At 44.3% G+C, this 23,155-nt stretch overlaps 1 protein-coding gene across 6 annotated transcripts in view; it reads left to right on the top strand.

The window, feature by feature from the left end:
- The window catches only part of LOC118361162 (retinal-specific phospholipid-transporting ATPase ABCA4-like), a 53,310-nt gene that overhangs the window by 5,206 nt on the left and 24,949 nt on the right, over nucleotides 1–23,155 (top strand). For 5 of the 6 annotated variants that reach the window (XM_052483345.1, XM_052483350.1, XM_052483348.1 and 2 more), the window contains exons 7-15: nucleotides 669–866; nucleotides 5,485–5,574; nucleotides 8,396–8,648; nucleotides 9,102–9,241; nucleotides 12,004–12,120; nucleotides 18,658–18,855; nucleotides 21,975–22,180; nucleotides 22,459–22,635; nucleotides 22,865–23,087. In XM_052483345.1, coding sequence (XP_052339305.1) covers nucleotides 669–866; nucleotides 5,485–5,574; nucleotides 8,396–8,648; nucleotides 9,102–9,241; nucleotides 12,004–12,120; nucleotides 18,658–18,855; nucleotides 21,975–22,180; nucleotides 22,459–22,635; nucleotides 22,865–23,087 — 1,602 coding nt within the window. Of the gene's footprint in view, nucleotides 1–668; nucleotides 867–5,484; nucleotides 5,575–8,395; nucleotides 8,649–9,101; nucleotides 9,242–12,003; nucleotides 12,121–18,657; nucleotides 18,856–20,942; nucleotides 21,080–21,492; nucleotides 21,605–21,974; nucleotides 22,181–22,458; nucleotides 22,636–22,864; nucleotides 23,088–23,155 lie in introns of those variants that run through there. The other variant, XM_052483351.1, reaches the window with a different exon arrangement.

Consider the following 23,155-nt stretch of genomic DNA (forward strand, 5'->3'; position numbering starts at 1 on the left):
TCACCCTGAGTATCCCATCTAATTATTAGCTAAGGATTTATCCAGCCAGCACATTTTCCTGGGGGCTAGCCGTGCTGGCTGAATAATCCAACAGTGCTGGCTGAATCACAACCCTGAGAAAGGCAGTGTGCTTCTATGAAAGCTCAGGACAGGATCTCCATTTGAAAGCTGTGGTCAAGAGGGCTATTGGGATACTGATGTCATTACACTGGGTTGAGCTGTGGGCTTTGTCTGGTGGCCTGTGGCTCCTGCATACCTTCTCTTCCCCCCAGTGAGCGACAACACCAGCCCTGGATCAAAGGGCTATGCAGTGGGGGGTGAATCATCACTAGGTCTTTGTTCACACAGAAAACACATACACAAAGAAAGGAATACAGAACCTAAAATTAAATGGGACTGGCTAAAGGCTGTGTGTGTGTGTGTGTGTGTGTGTGTGTGTGTGTGTGTGTGTGTGTGTGTGTGTGTGTGTGTGTGTGTGTGTGTGTGTGTGTGTGTGTGTGTGTGTGTGTGTGTGTGTGTGTGTGTGTGTGTGTGTGTGTGTGTGTGTCCACATGCATGCATGTATATAGGCTTACTACTTCCTGAAAAAGAGGCCTTCTCTTCACTGAGGAGTTTTGCTCAATGTTACAAACCCCCTCCCTCTGTGACCCTTGACATCTGCCCCTCAGTTTGTGTTTGGCGTCCCTGACCTCCACCTGAAGGACATTGCCTGCAGTCAGACCCTGCTGGAGCAGTTCATCATCTTCCCCAGCCGCAGGGGGCTGTACAGGGTGCACAGCAGCATTTGTGCCCTCACACCACAGAGACTACAGACCATAGAGGACAGGCTCTACGCCAACGTGGACTTCTTTAAACTCTTCCGTCAGGTCTGTCAATCTCAATGTGTCCCATTGTGCCTCATGTCTGACCTGTCTGCTATGCATCACATACCTATGTATATATACCTGTATATATATGCCTTGCAAACCAAGGTCCTGGACTCTATCCTGGATTTTGAATGAACAATTTCCATATTGTCCAAATATGGAAAAACGCACTATGGCTGCCACTATGGCTGCGTTTACACAGGCAGCCCAATTCTGATCTTTTTTCCACTAATTGGTCTTTTGACCAATCACATCAGATCTTTTTCAGAGCTAATCTGATTTTTCAAAAGACCAATTAGCGAGGGAAAATATATCAGAATATATCAGAATATCAGAATTGGGCTGCCTATGTATGCCTTCATCGTATAGCCACATGAAGTCCTCAATCTGTATTATCATACAGTAGTATTCGCTTTTGAATGGACCCTTGTGGTCTGTGGCACTGAATATCTGTCACATTTGGGACACTGCCATCTTGTTTATTTACTTACCAACAAAGATTGGCTGGCGTGGGTCACTGGGGACTACTATTGGCTGTTCCAACCCTCTGCCAAACACCCACAGCATGAGCTGATGGACATACGTTGGAGAGAGTTGGCGCCAGTTAGGGTGAGTTGAGGAGAGTTGGCACCAGTTGGGGGGAGTTGAGGAGAGTTGGCACCAGTTGGGGGGAGTTGAGGAGAGTTGGCACCAGTTGGGGGAAGTTGAGGAGAGTTGGCACCAGTTGGGGGAGTTGAGGAGAGTTGGCACCAGTTGGGGGAGTTGAGGAGAGTTGGCACCAGTTGGGGGGAGTTGAGGAGAGTTGGCACCAGTTGGGGGAGTTGAGGAGAGTTGGCACCAGTTGGGGGGAGTTGAGGAGAGTTGGCACCAGTTAGGGGGAGTTGAGGAGAGTTGGCACCAGTTGGGGAGAGTTGAGGAGAGTTGGCACCAGTTGGGGAGAGTTGAGGAGAGTTGGCACCAGTTGGGGGGAGTTGAGGAGAGTTGGCACCAGTTGGGGGGAGTTGAGGAGAGTTGGCACCAGTTGGGGGTAGTTGAGGAGAGTTGGCACCAGTTGGGGGGAGTTGAGGAGAGTTGGCACCAGTTGGGGGTAGTTGAGGAGAGTTGGCACCAGTTGGGGGAGTTGAGGAGAGTTGGCACCAGTTGGGGGTAGTTGAGGAGAGTTGGCACCAGTTGGGGGGAGTTGAGGAGAGTTGGCACCAGTTGGGGGGAGTTGAGGAGAGTTGGCACCAGTTGGGGGGAGTTGAGGAGAGTTGGCAACAGTTGGGGGTAGTTGAAGAGAGTTGGCACCAGTTGGGGGGAGTTGAGGAGAGTTGGCACCAGTTGGGGGTAGTTGAAGAGAGTTGGCACCAGTTGGGGGGAGTTGAGGAGAGTTGGCACCAGTTGGGGGGAGTTGAGGAGAGTTGGCACCAGTTGGGGGTAGTTGAGGAGAGTTGGCACCAGTTGGGGGGAGTTGGCACCAGTTGGGGGGAGTTGAGGAGAGTTGGCACCAGTTGGGGGGAGTTGGCGTGAGTCATGATGGAATTGCATGGCTTAAAACAATGTGTATGTTGTAAGTCATCAGGACACATTTCCTCTAACGTTGTACTGCCTAGATACAAACCATTGAATTTCCAAAGGTGAAAAATCACTACTGCCAAAATTAAACAGGAAAACAACAATCCACTACTGTGTAATGAAACTGAAGTATAATTCATAGTGGAGCTGCAGTAACATTAAAGTATCTGTACATCTATGGATTCAGTACTTCACCTAATATATACATACTGTACCTGCCATCTACTTTCCTTCTGCATGGTTGAGATAGATTGAGGCAACATACAGTGAGTTGAATGGCCACCGACTGCTCAAGTACCAGTTTTAGGAGAGTATATCAGGTTTTGGGACTTGACCTCTTTCAATAATGAGATTATAGATGCCATGCCTCCCTTCCAGACTAAACCGAAGGGAGCTTTTGTATAATCACCTGTGTTTATGGTCCCATGGTCACGTCCACACACACTGTTGGCCCCAATAGGGCTGTGTGTGTGTGTGTGTGTGTGTGTGTGTGTGTGTGTGTGTGTGTGTGTGTGTGTGTGTGTGTGTGTGTGTGTGTGTGTGTGTGTGTGTGTGTGTGTGTGTGTGTGTGTGTGTGTGTGTGTGTGTGTGTGTGTGTGTGTGTCTTCTTTGAAACAAGCCCATTAGATCTCACGAGATAGTGAGGAATGTCAGAGAGGAAGGACGTCTTATTTTGGAGTTGTGCGTCGCTGCCGTGCGCGATTTCCTGACCTCTAGCCCATTGTGTTGTGAGCTAGTTAGAAGTTTCCCCAGCTGAAATAGTCCCTGGAAGAAACAGTTACTGGAGATACTGTAGTTTAGGATACAGAAGATGACAACAATGCACTGTTCAGCAGATTTGGTGCATTCTCTGTTCCTATGTGGGCATAAGGGAATGACGAGCGGATTAGAGGCAATCCGTCATTTCGATTAAGACATTAATGAGCATACAGTATTCAATGATTAGATTTCTCTAAAACAGGTTATAGGCTACATGTGCACCACCGTGCTTCTACATCTGCATTGCTTGCTGTATGGGGTTTTAGGCTGATGTAAAAGGGCTTTATAAATACATTTTATTGATTGACCAAGTCAGAACAATAGGCTATGTTATGAGGGAGGACAGGGACCAAATTATTAGGGTGAGGCACATGGGCTACTAACAGCCTACCATACAACAAACACTTAGTATTACTTTCTTAGGTACAGTATACATATCTCCCTGGCATATTACATCATTTATGCAGCAGCATAGAATATATTGTGCTGTGCTCACTTGATCAGGAAGGTGGTCCGGCGGTCCTTCTTGTGGCTTCTAGAAAGAGGCCTGAAATCCTGACTTGGAATTCCGAGTCGGATGACCGTTCAAAATAATGTTTTCTATTTTCCCAGTCAGAGCTAGTTTTATCCAAGCTCCCAGTTGTCTTGAACTCACTGAAGTCTGAGATTTCCCAGTTCTGAGTTTCCAGTTGTCTTTAATGAGGCAGAATTCATGCTGCGTTGACAGCATGGCCAATGTATTCAAACTTTTCTGGACATTTTTCGTGATATCCAATTGGTAGTTACAATCTTGTCTCGTCGCTGCAACTCCCCTACGGACTCGACGAAGGTCGAGAGCCAAGCCGCACTGCTTCTTGACACACTGCTCGCTTAACCCGGAAGCCAGACGCACCAATGTGTCGGAGGAAACACTGTCGAACTGACGACAGAAGACAACTTGCAGGCGCCCGGCCCGCCACAAGGAGTTGCTAGAGCACGATGGGACAAGAACATCCCGGCCCGCCACAAGGAGTTGCTAGAGCACGATGGGACAAGAACATCCCGGCCCGCCACAAGGAGTTGCTAGAGCACGATGGGACAAGAACATCCCGGCCCGCCACAAGGAGTTGCTAGAGCACGATGGGACAAGAACATCCCGGCCCGCCACAAGGAGTTGCTAGAGCACGATGGGACAAGAACATCCCGGCTAGACACGATGGGACAAGAACATCCCGGCCCGCCACAAGGAGTTGCTAGAGCACGATGGGACAAGAACATCCCGGCCCGCCACAAGGAGTTGCTAGAGCACGATGGGACAAGAACATCCCGGCCCGCCACAAGGAGTTGCTAGAGCACGATGGGACAAGGACATCCCGGCCCGCCACAAGGAGTTGCTAGAGCACGATGGGACAAGGACATCCCGGCCCGCCACAAGGAGTTGCTAGAGCACGATGGGACAAGGACATCCCGGCCCGCCACAAGGAGTTGCTAGAGCACGATGAGACAAGGACATTCCGGCCCGCCAAACCCTCTCCTAACCCGGACGACGCTGGGCTAATTGTGCACCGCATCATGGGTCTCCCGGTCACAGCCAGCTGTGACACAGCCTGAGATCAAACCCAGGGCTGCAGTGGTGCCTTAGCACTCATTGTTGATTTTGTGATTTCCAACTTGTTGTGTAATGTTTTTGTCCAATGGCTGATAAATTGTATCTATAATTTCTCTTCATATGACAAGGATTAAAATGGATTTGCCAGTAGACTGCTGACTTGATGCATAAGCATGACTGCTTGTCTAGCTTGCTACAGTAACTAAGATTTTGAACGTATGATGTTGACATGATCCAATCCAATCAAAGCTATGGTAGATATAACGTGATTTGACCTCATTTTATCTGTGGCAATTGACCTTGAGCCTTTTTGAATGGGCACTTCTAATGTAAGTCTATGGCAGCACCCAAGTGGCTTGAATTTTCCATACGCTCCGTATTTTCCTCTGGCTGCCCCACTACCACAGAAAGCACTGAGCTCGGCTGAAACACCTGCATTTTGGAGCTGCCTTACTCAAGAAAGTAAAAAAGAGACCCTGTTTGTATCCTGCTTTATGAACTCAATGATTTATTTATTTAACATTGTTTGCAAACTGATATGTGACTTGTATTAATGCCAAAATAACATGCCAAACAGGTACCAAAAAAATTATAAAATAATATTGTATTTTTTTTCTGCTAAACAGGTAGGGCTCAAAACAAGCTGCCCTGATTGACGCATCGCCACTGTTGGTAAGGACGTGACAGTCATTTTGACAGCTCTTTTCCTCCTTCCAGCTTCCCCGGGTGTTGGATAACCACTCCAGCGGTGTCGACCTACACTTCTGGGCCAGAGTACTCTCTGCCACCTACGAAAAGCTGCGAGAGGTAGGCAAACACACGCGCGCGCACACACAATTCTCTCCGCCGCCTCTAAAACTACCAGAGGTCAACCCTACCACCGTTAGAACCATCATCCATCCCAAAGTTCACCCACCACTATATTTCTATCCCTCAGGAAACCACTGCTTCCTCCCTGCTCGGGTCTTTACGCAAACACAGACGGCAGGGATATCATGAGTGCGTATGAGGAAGGCTAAATCCAGCCCTAATAACCCTTTAGTCTCAACATGGAGCCGCATTCACAGGCTGTGTCCCAAGTGACACCCTAACCCTTACTTTTGACCAGAGTCCTATGGGCAAGAGTCAAAAGCAATAATAATAATAATTACATTTGTAGAGCGCATTTATAGACGTGAATCACAAAGCTTTTTACGGATTAGGGTGCCATTTGGGATGCAGAAACAGATAAATCAACAGGCAATCTGTCCGGACAGCTGTAAGTGAGGGTTATAGCACAGGTGAGGGCCTCAGACAAATGTCAAAGGTTGACGGGTCAGGTGGATGACCCCAGGGGAAGTGGTGATTGCAGGGAGAGGGAGGCGGGGGGAGGGCGCAAGAAGACATTCTGCAGAGGTAACATCCTGTTGGTGGGGCCGTCTGGATTCTTGTCTGCCGCCCGGTGACAAAAGATGTGACGCCAGTCGGTCATTTTCAAAGTTCCATTTTTGTCTGGTTCCATAAACCGAACACTGTAGCTGTACAGTAGATAGGCCAGCCAGCTGAGTGGAAACTCTGCCTCAGATATCCCACTGCTCTGTTGGCTAGAACAGAAACTCTCCTTTTCTCTATTTCTGTTCAGTCTAGAAGTGGTGTTAGTTACAGTATGTGTCTTCCAATTTAGAAGAAACCACCAAAAATATCTTCAAAGGAGTGGAATTCAATCAATCAATCTTCTCTGACATTTTCTTTGTGGTATTTATGTAAACATTGCAGTGCTGTCCCATTACTGTGGTTTCTATGTAAACTCTGTGGTGCTGTCCCATTACTGTGGTTTCTATGTAAACACTGTGGTGCTGTCCCATTACTGTGGTTTCTATGTAAACACTGTGGTGCTGTCCCATTACTGTGGTTTCTATGTAAACACTGTGGTGCTGTCCCATTACTGTGGTTTCTATGTAAACACTGTGGTGCTGTCCCATTACTGTGGTTTCTATGTAAACACTGTGGTGCTGTCCCATTACTGTGGTTTCTATGTAAACACTGTGGTGCTGTCCCATTACTGTGGTTTCTATGTAAACTCTGTGGTGCTGTCCCATTACTGTGGTTTCTATGTAAACACTGTGGTGCTGTCCCATTACTGTGGTTTCTATGTAAACACTGTGGTGCTGTCCCATTACTGTGGTTTCTATGTAAACACTGTGGTGCTGTCCCATTACTGTGGTTTCTATGTAAACACTGTGGTGCTGTCCCATTACTGTGGTTTCTATGTAAACACTGTGGTGCTGTCCCATTACTGTGGTTTCTATGTAAACTCTGTGGTGCTGTCCCATTACTGTGGTTTCTATGTAAACACTGTGGTGCTGTCCCATTACTGTGGTTTCTATGTTTGGTGCTGTCCCATTACTGTGGTTTCTAAACACTGTGGTGCTGTCCCATTACTGTGGTTTCTATGTAAACACTGTGGTGCTGTCCCATTACTGTGGTTTCTATGTAAACACTGTGGTGCTGTCCCATTACTGTGGTTTCTATGTAAACACTGTGGTGCTGTCCCATTACTGTGGTTTCTATGTAAACACTGTGGTGCTGTCCCATTACTGTGGTTTCTATGTAAACACTGTGGTGCTGTCCCATTACTGTGGTTTCTATGTAAACTCTGTGGTGCTGTCCCATTACTGTGGTTTCTATGTAAACATTACTGTGGTTTCTATGTAAACACTGTGGTGCTGTCCCATTACTGTGGTTTCTATGTAAACTCTGTGGTGCTGTCCCATTACTGTGGTTTCTATGTAAACACTGTGGTGCTGTCCCATTACTGTGGTTTCTATGTAAACACTGTGGTGCTGTCCCATTACTGTGGTTTCTATGTAAACACTGTGGTGCTGTCCCATTACTGTGGTTTCTATGTAAACACTGTGGTGCTGTCCCATTACTGTGGTTTCTATGTAAACACTGTGGTGCTGTCCCATTACTGTGGTTTCTATGTAAACACTGTGGTGCTGTCCCATTACTGTGGTTTCTATGTAAACACTGTGGTGCTGTCCCATTACTGTGGTTTCTATGTAAACACTGTGGTGCTGTCCCATTACTGTGGTTTCTATGTAAACACTGTGGTGCTGTCCCATTACTGTGGTTTCTATGTAAACTCTGTGGTGCTGTCCCATTACTGTGGTTTCTATGTAAACACTGTGGTGCTGTCCCATTACTGTGGTTTCTATGTAAACACTGTGGTGCTGTCCCATTACTGTGGTTTCTATGTAAACACTGTGGTGCTGTCCCATTACTGTGGTTTCTATGTAAACACTGTGGTGCTGTCCCATTACTGTGGCTGTTTGTTAAGAGTGGTTGTGAGGAGCACTGTAGTACACACTCTCAACACCTCCCCTGGTTCTAATGGGCCCTCAGGGACCTACACTGGACAATCCCTTCTCCCCCCCCTACAACCCACCCCTCCTCCCTTTGGAATCTCTTTAGTTTGTTGTGATTCATTTAGAGGGAAAACTTTGTTGACAGATAACCTAAAGAACCTAATATGGCTGTACATATCCTTCTATTTGGTCACATTATATAACCCTGTCATACATGATTCAGAGTCATAATTTACATACAGTTTCTAAATAACAACACCCTCCCCTACCTCACCCCCCAGTTGTCAGAGAGGAACAGCTCCAAAGCGCTGGTGGAGGTGATGTCCCCCCTGCTCCAGTCCCAGGTGGGCTCTCCCCCATCTTTCAGACAGCTGATGGGGGCTGTGTCCAGCCTGGTGTGTGGCTACATGGAGGGGGGCTTCTCTCGGGTGGCCTCCTTCAACTGGTATGAGGACAACAACTACAAGGCCTTCATGGGGATCAACGATAGCACCCGGGGAGGACAGGGACAGTACACCTACGACCATACCGCCAGTGAGTACTAATACAGTAATGAGCCACTAATATAGTAGCCAGTTTCATCTTAATGAAGAGACAGATAGAGGCAGGTTCAGTACACCTACAGTCACACCGCCAATGGGTCAGCATTCAGTCACTGGGTCAGCATTCAGCCCCTCTCCTCTGCCGACTACGCCAAATATAGCAGCTGATTAGGAGCAGGAAAGGCATTGCATTTTCCGTATAAATTCAGTCGAAATTCAGTGGTATTATGGGACAGGTTGTTTTATCTAGTCTGCTTTACTTGTCTCTTGAGATTAAAAAAAAGAGTATTGCTTGACCTGAGAGTCTTTACCGTTCTCTCCTGTCTTATCCCAAAGTATGTTCTGATCTGATGCAGGATTTGGAGTTTAACCCTATCACGGGGTTATAGGTTCTCTCAATCCTCTCTAAGTTTCTTCAAAAGTTCTGTACTGTCTTATTCCCCAGCTCCATTCTGTAATGATCTGATGAAGGAGCTAGAGTCCAATCCCATCACCAGGATCATGTGGAGCTCTGTCAAGCCCATGATGATGGGGAAGATCCTCTACGCACCCGACTCCCCAGCTGTCAGAAAGATCATCAGAAACGTAAGGGAGCTACATACAGCGAATGCATGTGGTAGACTAGGGATGATTCACACTTTATTATAGCGGAGTCTGCTGGATTTAGTCAATTCATCATTTTAGACTTGGGAAACCAGGTGAGTTAATCAGGAGACAGAAGTGTTCGAAACATGAACATCCATTGCAGATTGTTCAATAGATGGTGACAGACTTGGTAAACAGTCGTCTTCGTTCTGAACACACGGCAGTATTTAGGAATTTGGGAATCAGGGCTTGGCGCTCCGTAGAGCGTTGCTGTATAGACATGTCTGTAAGAAGCCTGTAGGGCCTAGGAGTCACGGCTGGGTGTATCACAATAGGAGCACACATCTGTATCGTCTACTACACACAGTAACCGTGACACACTCCGTTGCCTTATATTCTCCTCCTCTTGTTATGTAAGCAGAGCCTGACACTGTGAGGGTCACACTCACACGCACGCACACACACATTGACACACAGACACGCACACACCAGCTTCCTCTCCCCCGACCTTTAGTGCCCTCTTTGTCTTCCATTTCCCTCAGATCTGGATGTTAATTGCATGGAAGGGAACTACGGGTTAAGCCATCAGTCTGCTGCACATGCCAAAACATGGCCTACACTCTCCCTCATTTCTCCATCCCTTCCTCCTCCAGACCTGATGACCCCCTCCTTGAACTGACCCCTTTTGAGTAGTGTAACTTGGTGGGGGGACAAAACCTTTTATTTCGCCTCATTTGAACATTCTGTCGTAAGTGCCTATTATGTGCCCCCCCAAAAAACAGTGTTGACTGTAACAGGTTTGACGACTAAACCAGCCATGCAGCCCCTTGTGACAGGGGGAATGGAAGTGTGTTGTGTGCAACAGGGAGGGGAATTGAGTGCAACAACAACAAAAACATTTCTAACCTAACCCTCTATGGGTAACAGGGTTGATGTTTTATGCTCGACCCGCTCAGTTTTCCACCACAAAACACCAGACAATGGCCAAAAAGAGTAGAACCAGCTCACCTGCATGTCTCATTAAAAAAAAATATTTTAAAAAGAATAGGTTGACCTTAAAATGAGGGACAGGTTATTTTTTTCCCTCACACTTATTATAGTGGAGATCAAGTTTATAACTTCCCTGCCTGGGCTGATGAGACAGTGGATTGCCCAGTCAGATGGAACAGAGTAAATAGGCATTTTAACGTCATAGATTTAGCTGGTGGTAACTTGTGGAATAGACACCGGCTGGAATGATCTTTTGAATCAGCATTCAGGATTTGACCCACCCGTTGTATAACACCCAATAGATATGGGAGTTGATCAAAATTGGTTTTGTTTTCAAATTCTTTGTGGATCTGTGTAATCTGAGGGAAATATGTGTCATTAATATGGTCATGCTTTTGGCAAGAGGTTAGGAAGTGCAGCTCAGTTTCCACCACATGTTGTGGGCAGTGGGCACATAGCCTGTCTTCTCTTGAGAGCCATGTCTGCCTACAGCGGCCTTTCTCAATAGCAGGGCTCTTCTCACTGAGTCTGTACATAGTATTCTGCCACTGTGTACTCTCTGTTTAGGGCCAAGTAGCATTTAAGTTTGCTCAGTTTTTTTTGTTAATTCTTTCCAATGTGTCAAGTAATTATCTTTTTTCTTTTCTCATGATTTGGTTGGGTCTAATTGTGTTGCTGTCCTGGGGCTCTGTGGGGTCTGTTTGTGTTTGTGAACAGAGCCCAAGGTTCATCTCTCTGTAGGTGATGGCTTTGTTATGGAAGGTTTGGGAATTGCTTCCTTTTTTTAAATTGTATTTATCCTTTATTTAACTAGGCAAGTCAGTTAAAAACACATTTTTATTTACAATGACAGCCTAGGAACAGTGGGTTAACTGCCTTGTTCAGGGGCAGAACGACAGATTTTTACCTTGTCAGCTCGGGGATTCAATCTAGCAACCTTTTGGTTACTGGCCCAACGCTCTAAACACTAAGCTGCCGCCCCTTTTAGGTGGTTGTAGAATTTAACGGCTCTTTTCTGGATTTTGATCATTACCGGGTATCGACCTAATTCTGCTCTGCATGCCTTATTTGGTGTTTTACGTGGTACACTGAGGATATTTTTGCAGAATTCTGCATCCAGTCTCAATTTGGTGTTTGATCCTTGAGGCTTCTCTTTGTGGGATCCTGTGGGAACAGGGTGAATGCGTACGGCCAATTGTCACCAACCTCATTGTCCCTCATTGTCCCTTTGTCAGCAGAGATCTGAGACACAAGAGGAAGGTGTCTAATTGGGTGTTGCTTTTCCACCCTTTTCCATGCTTTTATCACACGCATTAATGTAAATGCAACAGTCAGCCTCCCTTGGTATGTGTGTACCACAGAACGCTGTAGGACAGGCTATACACATTGTAGAGGATGCTAAATCATAATCGATATCTTTGGTTATTTTCGCAGGCAATATAATGTGTGATTGGTATGCAACTAGAAATTAGAAACAGTGTGAGTGTATTCTCGTGCATGCGTAGTTTGTCTGTGTGGGTGTTCATACGTGCATATATGCATGCTGCCTAAGCGCACGTGAGTATGTGTGTGTGCTGATATGCGTGTGTGTGTGTGTGTGTGTGTGTGTGTGTGTGTGTGTGTGTGTGTGTGTGTGTGTGTGTGTGTGTGTGTGTGTGTGTGTGTGTGTGTGTGTGTGTGTGTGTGTGTGTGTGTGTGTGCTGATATGCGTGTGTGTGTGTGTGTGTGTGTGTGTGTGTGTGTGTGTGTGTGTGTGTGTGTGTGTCCTCTAGGCCAACACCACATTTGAGGAGCTGGAGAGGCTGAGGACCATGGGTCGGGCCTGGGAGGAGGTGGGCCCTCAGGTCTGGGCCTTCTTCCAGGACAGCGTTCAGATGAACATGATCAGGGTAAGGAAGGCTACAATCCCATACACTCTATAAACACCAACATGGTACATTCAAACTAACTGAGTCTACAGTCCCATACACTCTATAAACACACTCTATAAACACCAACATGGTCAATTCAAACTAACTATCATTGTTATCTCAAAATAATCCATTGACCCAGTTTTGGTGTGAAATGACATAACTTTAACGTCCCTCCACTCCTGCTATGGTTTTGTCAGAGTTCGGCCTCTATAAGATGTTTAAATAATGTCACCTGTGGCAAACTAAGTTGTATATATTTACCAATTAGCCCTGTATAAACTATGATATATGTCTGTTTAGTCCTAAATCATTTCCTCCCCCATACCTTTCTCATGAGGGTTCTAGTCTCATGCTGTCCCAAGGCAGAGAGAGCTGGCGTTCCTGTGTAACTTCATGTTGTTATTCCACTCAATAGCTCTTATCTCCCCTATCTTCTCTGTCTCTCTCTCTCTATTTCTCTCTCTCTTTCTCTTTTTTTCTTTTTTCTTTCTCTCGCTCTCTCTCTCTCCCTCTCTCACTCACTCACTCACTCACTCACTCACTCACTCACTCACTCACTCACTCACTCACTCACTCACTCACTCACTCACTCACTCACTCACTCACTCACTCACTCTCTCTCTCATGGGAAACATAGTCTTACATTGCCAAAACAAGTGAATTGAACAATGTGAACGAACAAAAAACAACGTAACGTCAACAACAAACATTGCACTCAAATATTTATTCTGGGATCGCACTGTATTATGCCTAATAGATATGGGAGTTTATCAATGTTTAATTTGTTTCCAAATTCTTTGTGGGTCTGTGTGATCTGTGTATAATATGTGTCTAATAAGGTCTTACCGTTGGCAGGAGGAAGTGCAGCTCAGTTTCCACCTCATTTTGTGGGCAGTGGGCTGACTATGGCGGCTCTTTCAATAGCAATTTTGGGTCTGTCACAGTGGTCAGGTATTATGTTACGATGTATTCTCTGTTTAGGGCCAGATTTCTGGTTTTAGAATTGAACAGCTATTTTCTGGATTTTTATAATTAGCAGGTGTAGTCCTAATTCTGCTCTTTATGCATTGTTTGGGGTTTTCCGTTGTACATGAAAGATATTTTTTGCAGAATTCTGCATGCAGAGTCTAAACTGGGTATCTGTCGCTATGTGTACATTTTTGGTTGATGAGTGGACCCCAGACTGCACAACCATGGGTTCTATAACTGATTGAAATAAAAAATTGGGATATTGAGTTTTATGTTCCTTTTCATGGCATAGAAAGCCCTTCTTGCCTTGTCTCGTACATCGTTCACAGCCTTGTGGAAGTTACCTGTGGTGTTGATGTTTAGGCCAGAGTAGGTATAATTATTTGTGTGCTCTAGAGCAAACGGTGTCTAGATAGAATTTGTGTTTGTTGTCCTGTTTTTTGGAACACCATTATTCCACCCCCCAGTCTGACAGAATCTGTGCAGAAGATCTCGGTGCTGCTGTCGGCCCTCCTTGATTGGGGATAGAAACAGCAGATCAAATCAAAAATCTAATCAAACTTTATTTGTCACATGTGCCGAATACAACAAGTGTCGACCTTACCGTGAAATGCTTACTTACCAACAGTGCAGTTCAAGAAGAGTTAAGAAAATATTTACCAAATAAACTAAAGTAAAAAATGATAAGAAGTAACACAGTGTTGTGTCTTTGGCTATGCCGGATTAAGTGATATGACATCCTATTCTATAAAATCATTTCTCCGTAATTAATATTACCTGATTGAGCTAATCATGTAAATGTAATTAACTATAGAGTCGGGCACCACAAAATAATATTTATAGAGCTGTTATCTTCCGAATAAACTCTTAAAGACCTAGTAATATTTTATATCAATAGCAGTCAATATTAATCGTCATCTTAATTCAGTCTCATCTGAAAGTTGTAAATTCTTGGTTATCTGCACAAACCCTGGCTAACAAGTTGAACCAGCAATATAAAATTGGGTTTAATTATTTATTTACTAAATACCTAACTAATCACACAGAATTACACATACACATAATTAAATCATAACTTGATTACAAATTACGTCATAAAGGAAAATGTCCCTAGCGGGCGGAACAGATATGACAGCTTGTTACACAAAAGAAAAGGGTCTGGGTTTGAGTGAAAGAGCGGGAAGACTGAGGAACAAAGGGCAAAGCTGTGCTATCGTAAATACAGTATCTTATGCATTCTAAATTACCGCCCATTTGGAAAAGGAAAATGCAATAAAAATTTACTCTGAGCTGTGCTTTGGTAGGTTGGTGGTAGATGGAAGGCGGTGTTGCCCAACCGAGTTCTTTGAAGAATGTCTCTGGTTGTCAATTGAATACGTTGTAGTAACGTCGTTATGTGATAGATGGGATACTCTGTCTGTTCCTTCCTAACCCTCGTTTGCAGCGGCTGTTGCTAACTCAACGGCTAGGAGGTATCACTTCCGTAGTGAATAAGAGTTCAAAGTTCATACCATTCGCAACCAAAGCTCACGGTGATGTTGGCTTCGTTCTGTAGTTATTATCTGAACCATTCTGACTTCGGACCATCTTCCTCACATCCTCGGAACAGCAGGTTTTATTGTCGTCAAGGGCTACTATAGGAAGGGAGAGGAGGCTGTGTTTGAAAAGTTTTTATAGCCCATGTCCCTTCACAGGGGCAGGCCACTGATTGAGCAGAGCCCTATCTTATGAAAACCCAAATCTCACATTTTAGAAGCTAAAATCACATTTCATCCCATCACGAATAATTTCATATTCAAACATTTAAATTGAACAACAATTCCATGTGAATCCGATAACTGATGTGCAGATTTTCCACTGTAGAGTTTATGTCATCTTATCATTGATGATAATGTCTCAGATGACAACCGAACTGACATCATATTCATTAAGTACCACCGCATATGTTCAATTGGTCGGATTACCAGAATATAGTTCATTTCCCCCCACCTTCTGATGTTCCCAGAATCTCTATGTTAGCCAAGGGGTTTGCAAATGTAACATCAGTAGGGTAGAGAGAGGAAAAAGGGGGGGAAGAGGTATTTATGACTGTCATAAACCCACCCCCCAGGCCAACATCATGACAACAGTAAATAACAATAAAGATGCTATATACAGGGGATACCGGAACAGAGTCAGTGTGCTGGGTTGCAGGTTAGTTGAGGTAATTTGTACACGTAGGTTGGGGTGAAGTGACTATGCATAAATAATAAACAGCGAGTAGCAGCAGTGTACAAAACAAATGGGGGGGGGTCAATGTAAATGGATCATCTGCAAACAGTAGACATTTGACTTCAGTCTAGTAGGGTGAGGCCGGGTACTGCAGACTGTTCTAGTTGCCTCGCCAATTCATTGATATAGTGCCCTCGGAATGTATTCAGACCCCTTGACTTGTTCCACACTAATTAAGGTGTGCAGGGGGTGTATATGTGGTCTGTTGTACAATATTTTGATAAGAAGCCATTATGACATTTTCTCATGACATTGTTTCACTTTTGTCTACACTTTTGTGGACTGGAGTGATCAGACCTTGGTTCCAAATTTTGGGGAAGATCAGTGGTATAAAGTACTTAAGTAAAAATACTTGAAAGTATTACTTAAGTCTTTTTTTTGGGGGTATCTGTACTTTACTTTGCTATTTATATTTTTTACAACTTTTACTTTTATTTCACTACATTCCTAAAGAATGTACATTTTAAATACTTAGCAGGACAGGAAAATGGTCTAATTCACACACTTATCAAGATAACATCCTTGGTCATCCTTACTGCCTCTGATCTGGCAGACTCACTAAACACATGCTTAGTTTGTAAACGATGTCAGTGTTGGAGTGTACCCCTGGCAATCCATAAGAAAATAAGAAAATAAAATGGTGCCGTCTGGTTTGCCTATTGTAAGGAATTTTAAATGATTTATACTTGTACATTTACTTATTTTAGCAATTACATTTACTATTGATACTTAAGTCAATTTAAAACCAAATACTTTTAGACTTTTACTCAAGTATAATTTTACTGGGTGACTAACTTTTACTTGAGTGATTTTCTATGAAGTTATCTATACTTTTTCTCAAGTATGACAATTGGGTAGTTTGTCCACTAGTACTACTTAAGTAGTACTTTAAAGTATTTTTTTTACTTCTGTACTTTATACCACTGGGAAGATGGCCAGAGCTGATGATAATGTTCAAGAGTTTGTGGTCTGTATATTTTATCATTTCGTTTCGTATTCCATCAACACCACAGGCCTTCTTGGTTTGGGGGGTTTGCATTTTGTCCTGGAGCTCATCCAATGTCATTGTAGAGTTCAGTGGGTTCTGGTAGTCTTTAATAGTTGATTCTAAGATTTGTAAATGATCATGTATATGTTTTTGCTCATGGATCTTTGTTATATATGGCCGAAAAAAGGTTAGAGAAGTGGTTTATCCATACATCTCCATTTTGTATAGATAGCTCTTCGTGTTGTTGTTTGTTTAGCGTGTTCCAATTTTCCCAGATGGGATTGGATTCTATGGATTCTTAAAATACATTGAGCTGTTTTTTGACATGCTGTTTCTACTTTTTTCTTAGTGTATTTCTGTAGAGTCAGGTTTTCTGGCTCTCTGTGTTTTTGGTTGGTTTCTCAATGTCTTTCTTAAGTTTTTACATTCTTCATCAAACCAGGTTTTCTGCTAGAATTTGATATGTTAGCTGATAGGTCAAATATTATATTCAGGCTTCCTACTGCTAGGTTTACACCGTCACTATTACAGGGAAACATTTTGTCCTGGAAGTTGTCTAGGATGGATTGAATTTGTTGTTGACCAATATTTTTGGGGGTAGGTTTCTACACTACCCTTCTTCCAGCTATAGCGTTTCTATAACATGCCGTTTGTTCAGCTTTGATGCCTCGTGGTTGAGTATTGCTCTGTTCAAGTAGATTGTGATTTTGCTGTGGTCTGATAAGGGTGGTAATTGGCTGATGGTGGATGTTCTGAGAGACTCTGAACAGTAGTCTACAGTACTACTGCCAAGGAATGAGCTGTAGGTGTACCTACCGTAGGAGTCCCCTGGAAGCCTACAATTTGACTATGTACAGACCCAGCGTGCGACAGAGCTGCAAGAGTTGTGACCCGTTTTTTGTTGGTTGCTTTGTGGTAGTTGTGTCTAGGGGGACACACCTTCAGGAACAGTGCCTTCAGAAAGTATTCATACCCCTTGACTTTTTCTACATTTTGATGTGTTAAAGCCTGAATTTAAAATGGCTTAAAGTGAGATTTTATTTCACCGGCCTACACACAATGCCCATCATTTCAAAGTGGAATTATGTGTAAGGTCCCTCAGTCGAACAGTGAATTTCAAACACAGATTCAACCACAAAGACCAGGTAGGTTATCCAATGCCTCGCAAAGAAAGGCACCTATTGGTAAAGTAGATGGGTACAAAAAAGCATGGTGAAGTTATTCATTACACTTTAGATGGTGTATTAATACACACAGTCAATACAAATATAGAAGCGTCCTTCTTAACTCAGCTACCAGAGAGGAAGCAAACTGCACAGGGATTTCACCATGAGGTCAATGGTCAATGACTTTAAAACAGTTACAGAGTTTAATGGCTGTGACAGGAGAACACTGAGGGTGGATTGTAGTTACTTTACAATACTAACATAAATGACAAAGTGAAAAGAAGGAAGCCTGTACAAAATACAAAGCCTTATGTTTGGGGTAAATCCAAAACATCAAATCCCTGAGTACCACATTTTCATATTTTCAAGCATGGTGGTGGCTGCATCATGTTATGGGTATGCTTTTCATCGGTAAGGATTAGGGAGTTTTTTTTATGATAAAAGTAACAGAATAGAGCTAAGCACGGGCAAAAAACTGTTTCAGTCTTCTTTCCACCAGACACTGGGAGATTAATTCACCTTTCAGCAGAATAATAATCTAAAACAAAAGGCCAAATCACACTGGAGTTACTTACCAAGACGACATTGAATGTTGCTGAGTGGCCTAGTTACAGTTTTGACTTAAATCGGCTTGAAAATCGAAGGAAAGACTTGAAATGGCTATCTAGCAATGATCAACAACCAGCTTGACAGAGCTTGAAGAATTTTGAAATAATAATATTGTACAATATAGGTGTGGAATGCCAAAGATGATTCTAACATGTATTGACACAGGGGTATGAATACTTATGTGAATGAGATATTTCTGTTGAAAAAAAAAACATGCTTTCACTTTGTCATTATGGGGTATTGTGTGTAGATGGGGGAGATTATATATTGTATTAAATACATTTTGAATTCAGGCTATAACACAACAAAATGTGGAACAAGTCAAGGGGTATGAAGGTACAGTAGGTGCCCCCCCCGTGTGCTGAAGGTGTCAGGTTGTTGTCCAGTTCTGGAGTTTAGGTCACCACAGACAAGTACTTGTCCCTGGGCCTGGAAATGTTTGAGCTCCCCTGCTAAGATGGAGAAGCTGTCTTCATTAAAGTATGGTGATTCTCTCCCACCCCCACACAGGATACCATACGGAATCCCACGGTGAGGGACTACATTGACAGGAGTCTACAGGACACAGAGTTCTCCTCAAAACACATCCTCAACTTCCTGTACAACGGGCCAATAGAAGACAGGGACTATGACATGGCCAACTTTGATTGGAGGAATGTCTTCAACTTCACAGACCAAGTCATCCGTATGATGAACCAGTATGGAGAGGTGAGCTGGTCAGGACTGGGACAGGACTAGTGGGCTGGGCTGGGCTGCAAGCTATGATACATTTTATTCACAATGGTGGGGATTGACGACCACGAGACTATATTTTCGGAAAGATAACCCTTGGTCTTTTGATTCATGGGTTTGATACTTTTTTTATAGCTTTTCACCAGAATCTGCATTGTCTTTCTCAATACAAAATGCCAAACGTCCAAATTCGCAGGTTTTCTCCACAAGAAAATATTGAGCACAGTTCTCAGACCTGTCGCTTGTTGCTTTCTATAAACATGAATCAGTTCCAGACAACAACACCCACTCAATACACACTCTATGTGATATAAGCATACGATCGCTGTATGGCCTTTCAATGGCCTTCTAATTTGCCCCTTACTAAAGACATGTAAATCTGCTCAGGAGGGGGAGAGGGAGAACAACAAGCAAAGCTGTCAGTCTCTTTTGTACCCTACTAATCTAGTGGAGGGTAGAAAACCCACCCGGGCCTTTCTCCCTTCACTGTCTCTCCGAGGACACTCCATCTGAGTAGGCCAAACTGTGTAACTCACCCCTCGGCCCCTCAAAGCACTTTGGGAACAGTTCAACTAGCCCCTCGCCCCCTCGATACTAATCAGCGTAAGCAGGTAAGGCCTCTTGCCCCAGGGGTGGCAGAATGGGGTAAAATGGCACCCTGGTCCTCACTGTGTGGATCGCATGGCCCCTCTGTCTTTATCTTCCGTGAGGCTTACAGCACTTCAGTGTGACAGAGTAGACCGGCCCGATTTAGCCCAATTCGCTACAGCTGTCAGTCTTACCACCCTCTTTCAGCTCCGCCACAATGAACGCAGTCTACGGAATCCGATGGGCTTGTGTACAGCACAGCAATGGCATAGTCTGATTGAAGAGTGTAGCAACAGTTTTGTCATTGGAGGCAATTAGGGAGGGTTGATGCAAACTAATGAGTGTGTGTGTATGATTTGTTATGCAGTCTTAATGAGTGTGTGTGTGCGCGTCTATGTGTGCATGTTTGTGTGTGTTTGCGTGCATTCCTCTGCATGTGTGTGTCTTGGTGGTTCTGTTTGTCTCAGTTCTTCCCCCAGGGCCCATGCAGGACCTCCACGGTGGTAATAGGTAGTGTTTTGTTAAATGGCTCAATCAGATGAGGAGAAGCTGCAATAGGAGGCCTGGTGGTGAGGTGTCAGAGTAGATGAGAGTGGATCTGAACTCGGGCCCCTAGCCAACACTGGCCCTTAGTGGCCCCTTACCCCCCCCCCCCTCCCTAGCCCCCTGGATGGGAACCCATGTCCAAGTCCACAGTCCACAAAAACTGGTGGCCCCAATTAGGACCTGATGGGGTGTGTGTGTGTGTGTGTGTGTGTGTGTGTGTGTGTGTGTGTGTGTGTGTGTGTGTGTGTGTGTGTGTGTGTGTGTTATTCTTCGTCATATAGAAACCAAATGTCCCACAAATGTTATGGTTCCCCCTTCCAAATTCAAGTTTATGTGAATACATGGCAGTCAAGGTACGGTGCCTTCGGAAAGTATTCAGACCCCTTCACTTTTGACACATTTTTGTCATGTTACAGCCTTATTCTAAAATGGATTAAATTGTTTTTTCCCTCATCAATCTACACACAATACCCCATAACGACGAAGCAAAAACAGTTTTTTTTTCTCGCAAAAATAAATAAATAAAAACTGAAATATTACATTTACATAAGTATTCAGACCCTTTACTCAGTACTTTGTTGAAGCACCTTTGACAGCGATTACAGCCTCGAGTCTCATTGGGTATGAAGCTACATGCTTGGCACACCCATATTTGGGGAGCTTCTCCCATTCTTCTCTGCAGATCCTCTCAAGCTCTGTCAGGTTGGATGGGGAGCGTTGCTGCACAGCTATTTTCAGGTCTCTCCAGAGATGTTAGATCGGGTTCAAGAACGGGCTCTGGCTGGGCCACTCAAGGACATTCAGAGACTTGTCTCGAAGCCACTCCTGCATTATCTTGGTTGTGTGCTTAGGGTGGTTGTCCTGTTGGAAGGTGAACCTTTGTCCCAGTCTAAGGTCCTGAACGCTCTGGAGCAGGTTTTCATCAAGGATCTCTCTGTACTGCCCCGTTCATCTTTCGCTCGATCCTGACTAATCTCCCAGTCCCTGCCGCTGAAAAACATCCCCACAACATGATGCTGCCACCACTAATCTTCACCGTAGGGATGGTTCCAGGTTTCCTCCAGACGTAAGTCTTGGCATTCAGGCCAAAGAGTTCAATCTTGGTTTCATCAGACCAGAGAATCTTGTTTATTTTGTGTGTTTTGACAAACTACAAGTGTGCTGTCATGTGCCTGAAGTGGCTTCAGTCTGGCCACTCTACCATAAAGGCCTGATTGGTGGAGTGCTGTAGAGATGTTTGTCGTTCTGGAAGGTTCTCCCATCGCCACAGAGAAACTCTGGAGCTCTGTCAGACTGACCATCGGGTTCTTGGTCTCTCCCTGACCAAGGTCCCTCTCCCTCGATTGCTCAGTTGGGCCGGGCGGCCAGCTCTAGGAAGAGTCTTGGTGGTTCTAAACTTCTTTCATTGAAGAATGATGGATGTCACTGTGTTCTTGGGTACCTTCAATGCAGCAGAATTGTTTTGGTTGCTTTCCCCAGATCTGTGCCTCGATACAATGCAGTCTCGAAGCTCTACGGACAATTCCTTCGACCTCATTGCTTGGTTTTTGCTCTGACATGCGCTGTCAACTGTGGGACCTTATATAGACAGGTATGTCTTTCCAAATCATGTCCAATCAATTGAATTTACCACAGGTGGACTCCAATCAAGTTGTAGAAACATCTCAAGAATGATCAATGGAAACATGATGTACCTGAGCTATATTTTGAGTGTCATAGCAAAGGGTCTGAATACTTACGTAAATAAGGTATTTCTGTATTCTTTTTAAAATACCTTTGCAAAAATTGTACAAACCTGTTTTCACTTTGTCATTATGGGGTATTGTGTGTAGATTGAAGATAAATATAATTTTTTTAATCAATTTTAGAATAAGGCTGTAACGTAACAAAATGTGGAAAAATGTAACGGTCTGAATACTTTCCAAATGCACTGTACATAATCGTTGAATTTCTTTCCACAGTGTCTGATCCTGGATAAATTCTCTGGGCTGAACGATGAGGAGCAGATGACCCACAGAGCTCTGAGTCTGATGGGGGAGAGTAAGTTCTGGGCTGGCCTGGTCTTCATGGACACCTACCCCTGGACCACCAAGGTTCCACCCCACGTCCGGTTCAAGATCCGCATGGACATCGACTCAGTGGAGCGCACCAATAAGATCAAGGACAGGTAATGAATGAGTGGATTTGACCTTACCTTACGTACTCATCAGGGTTACTTTCAAGATCATGATGCTTGTATGAACTGTTTTGCAACATAAGCAACTCTTCCTTGAAATGGGATTAATGGGATTTTCAGGTATGGTGCCCAGTGTGGAATTTGTCTTTGTTAGGTAACTTAGTGACAAACATATCCATTTAAAAACAAATCCATTTCCAAATGCTTAAATGCAGATCAAGCCCTTAGATATACCCCTCTCTTCCTTATGTCTCTCCCTCTGGCTACAGATACTGGGACCCTGGTCCTAGGGCCGACCCCGTGGATGATCTCCGTTACGTGTGGGGGGGGTTTGCCTATCTGCAGGACATGATAGAGCATGGCATCATCAGGACCCAGACAGGCAAGGACTGGCCCCTCGGTGTCTACCTACAACAGATGCCGTACCCATGCTACGTGGACGACCTGTGAGTGGCACACCTTAAGACACGAATGCCAACCCAAGGCCTGCTTGTCAATGATAAATGTTATTGTTGCATTTAGAAATGGCATTTTTTGATGGACATTTCTCATCGATTACCCCCATCATTTTTATATCTTCTCTATCTCCCCCCCTTTCCTATTTTTCGTCTTCTCTCTCTCTTTTCCACCTTTCCTCTTTCCCTTTCTTTTCTCGTACCACCTCTCCTCCTCTAGCTTCATGCTGACATTGAACCGTTGCTTCCCCATCTTCATGGTGCTGGCATGGGTCTACTCAGTGTCTATGACCGTGAAGAGCATCGTCTTGGAGAAGGAGCTCAGGCTCAAAGAGACCCTGAAGACCATGGGGGTCACCAATGGGGTTCTGTGGGTCACATGGTTCATAGACAGCTTCCTCATGATGGCTGCCAGCACTTCCCTACTCACTGTGATCATTATGGTCAGTCCTAATTGGCTTCAAGTTGTAAATAACCAAAATGGCTAGTTGGTCAATGTTAATTTATGTCA

The sequence above is a fragment of the Oncorhynchus keta genome, chromosome 28 (genome assembly GCF_023373465.1).
Source record: "Oncorhynchus keta strain PuntledgeMale-10-30-2019 chromosome 28, Oket_V2, whole genome shotgun sequence".
Taxonomy (NCBI): Eukaryota; Metazoa; Chordata; class Actinopteri; order Salmoniformes; family Salmonidae; genus Oncorhynchus; species Oncorhynchus keta.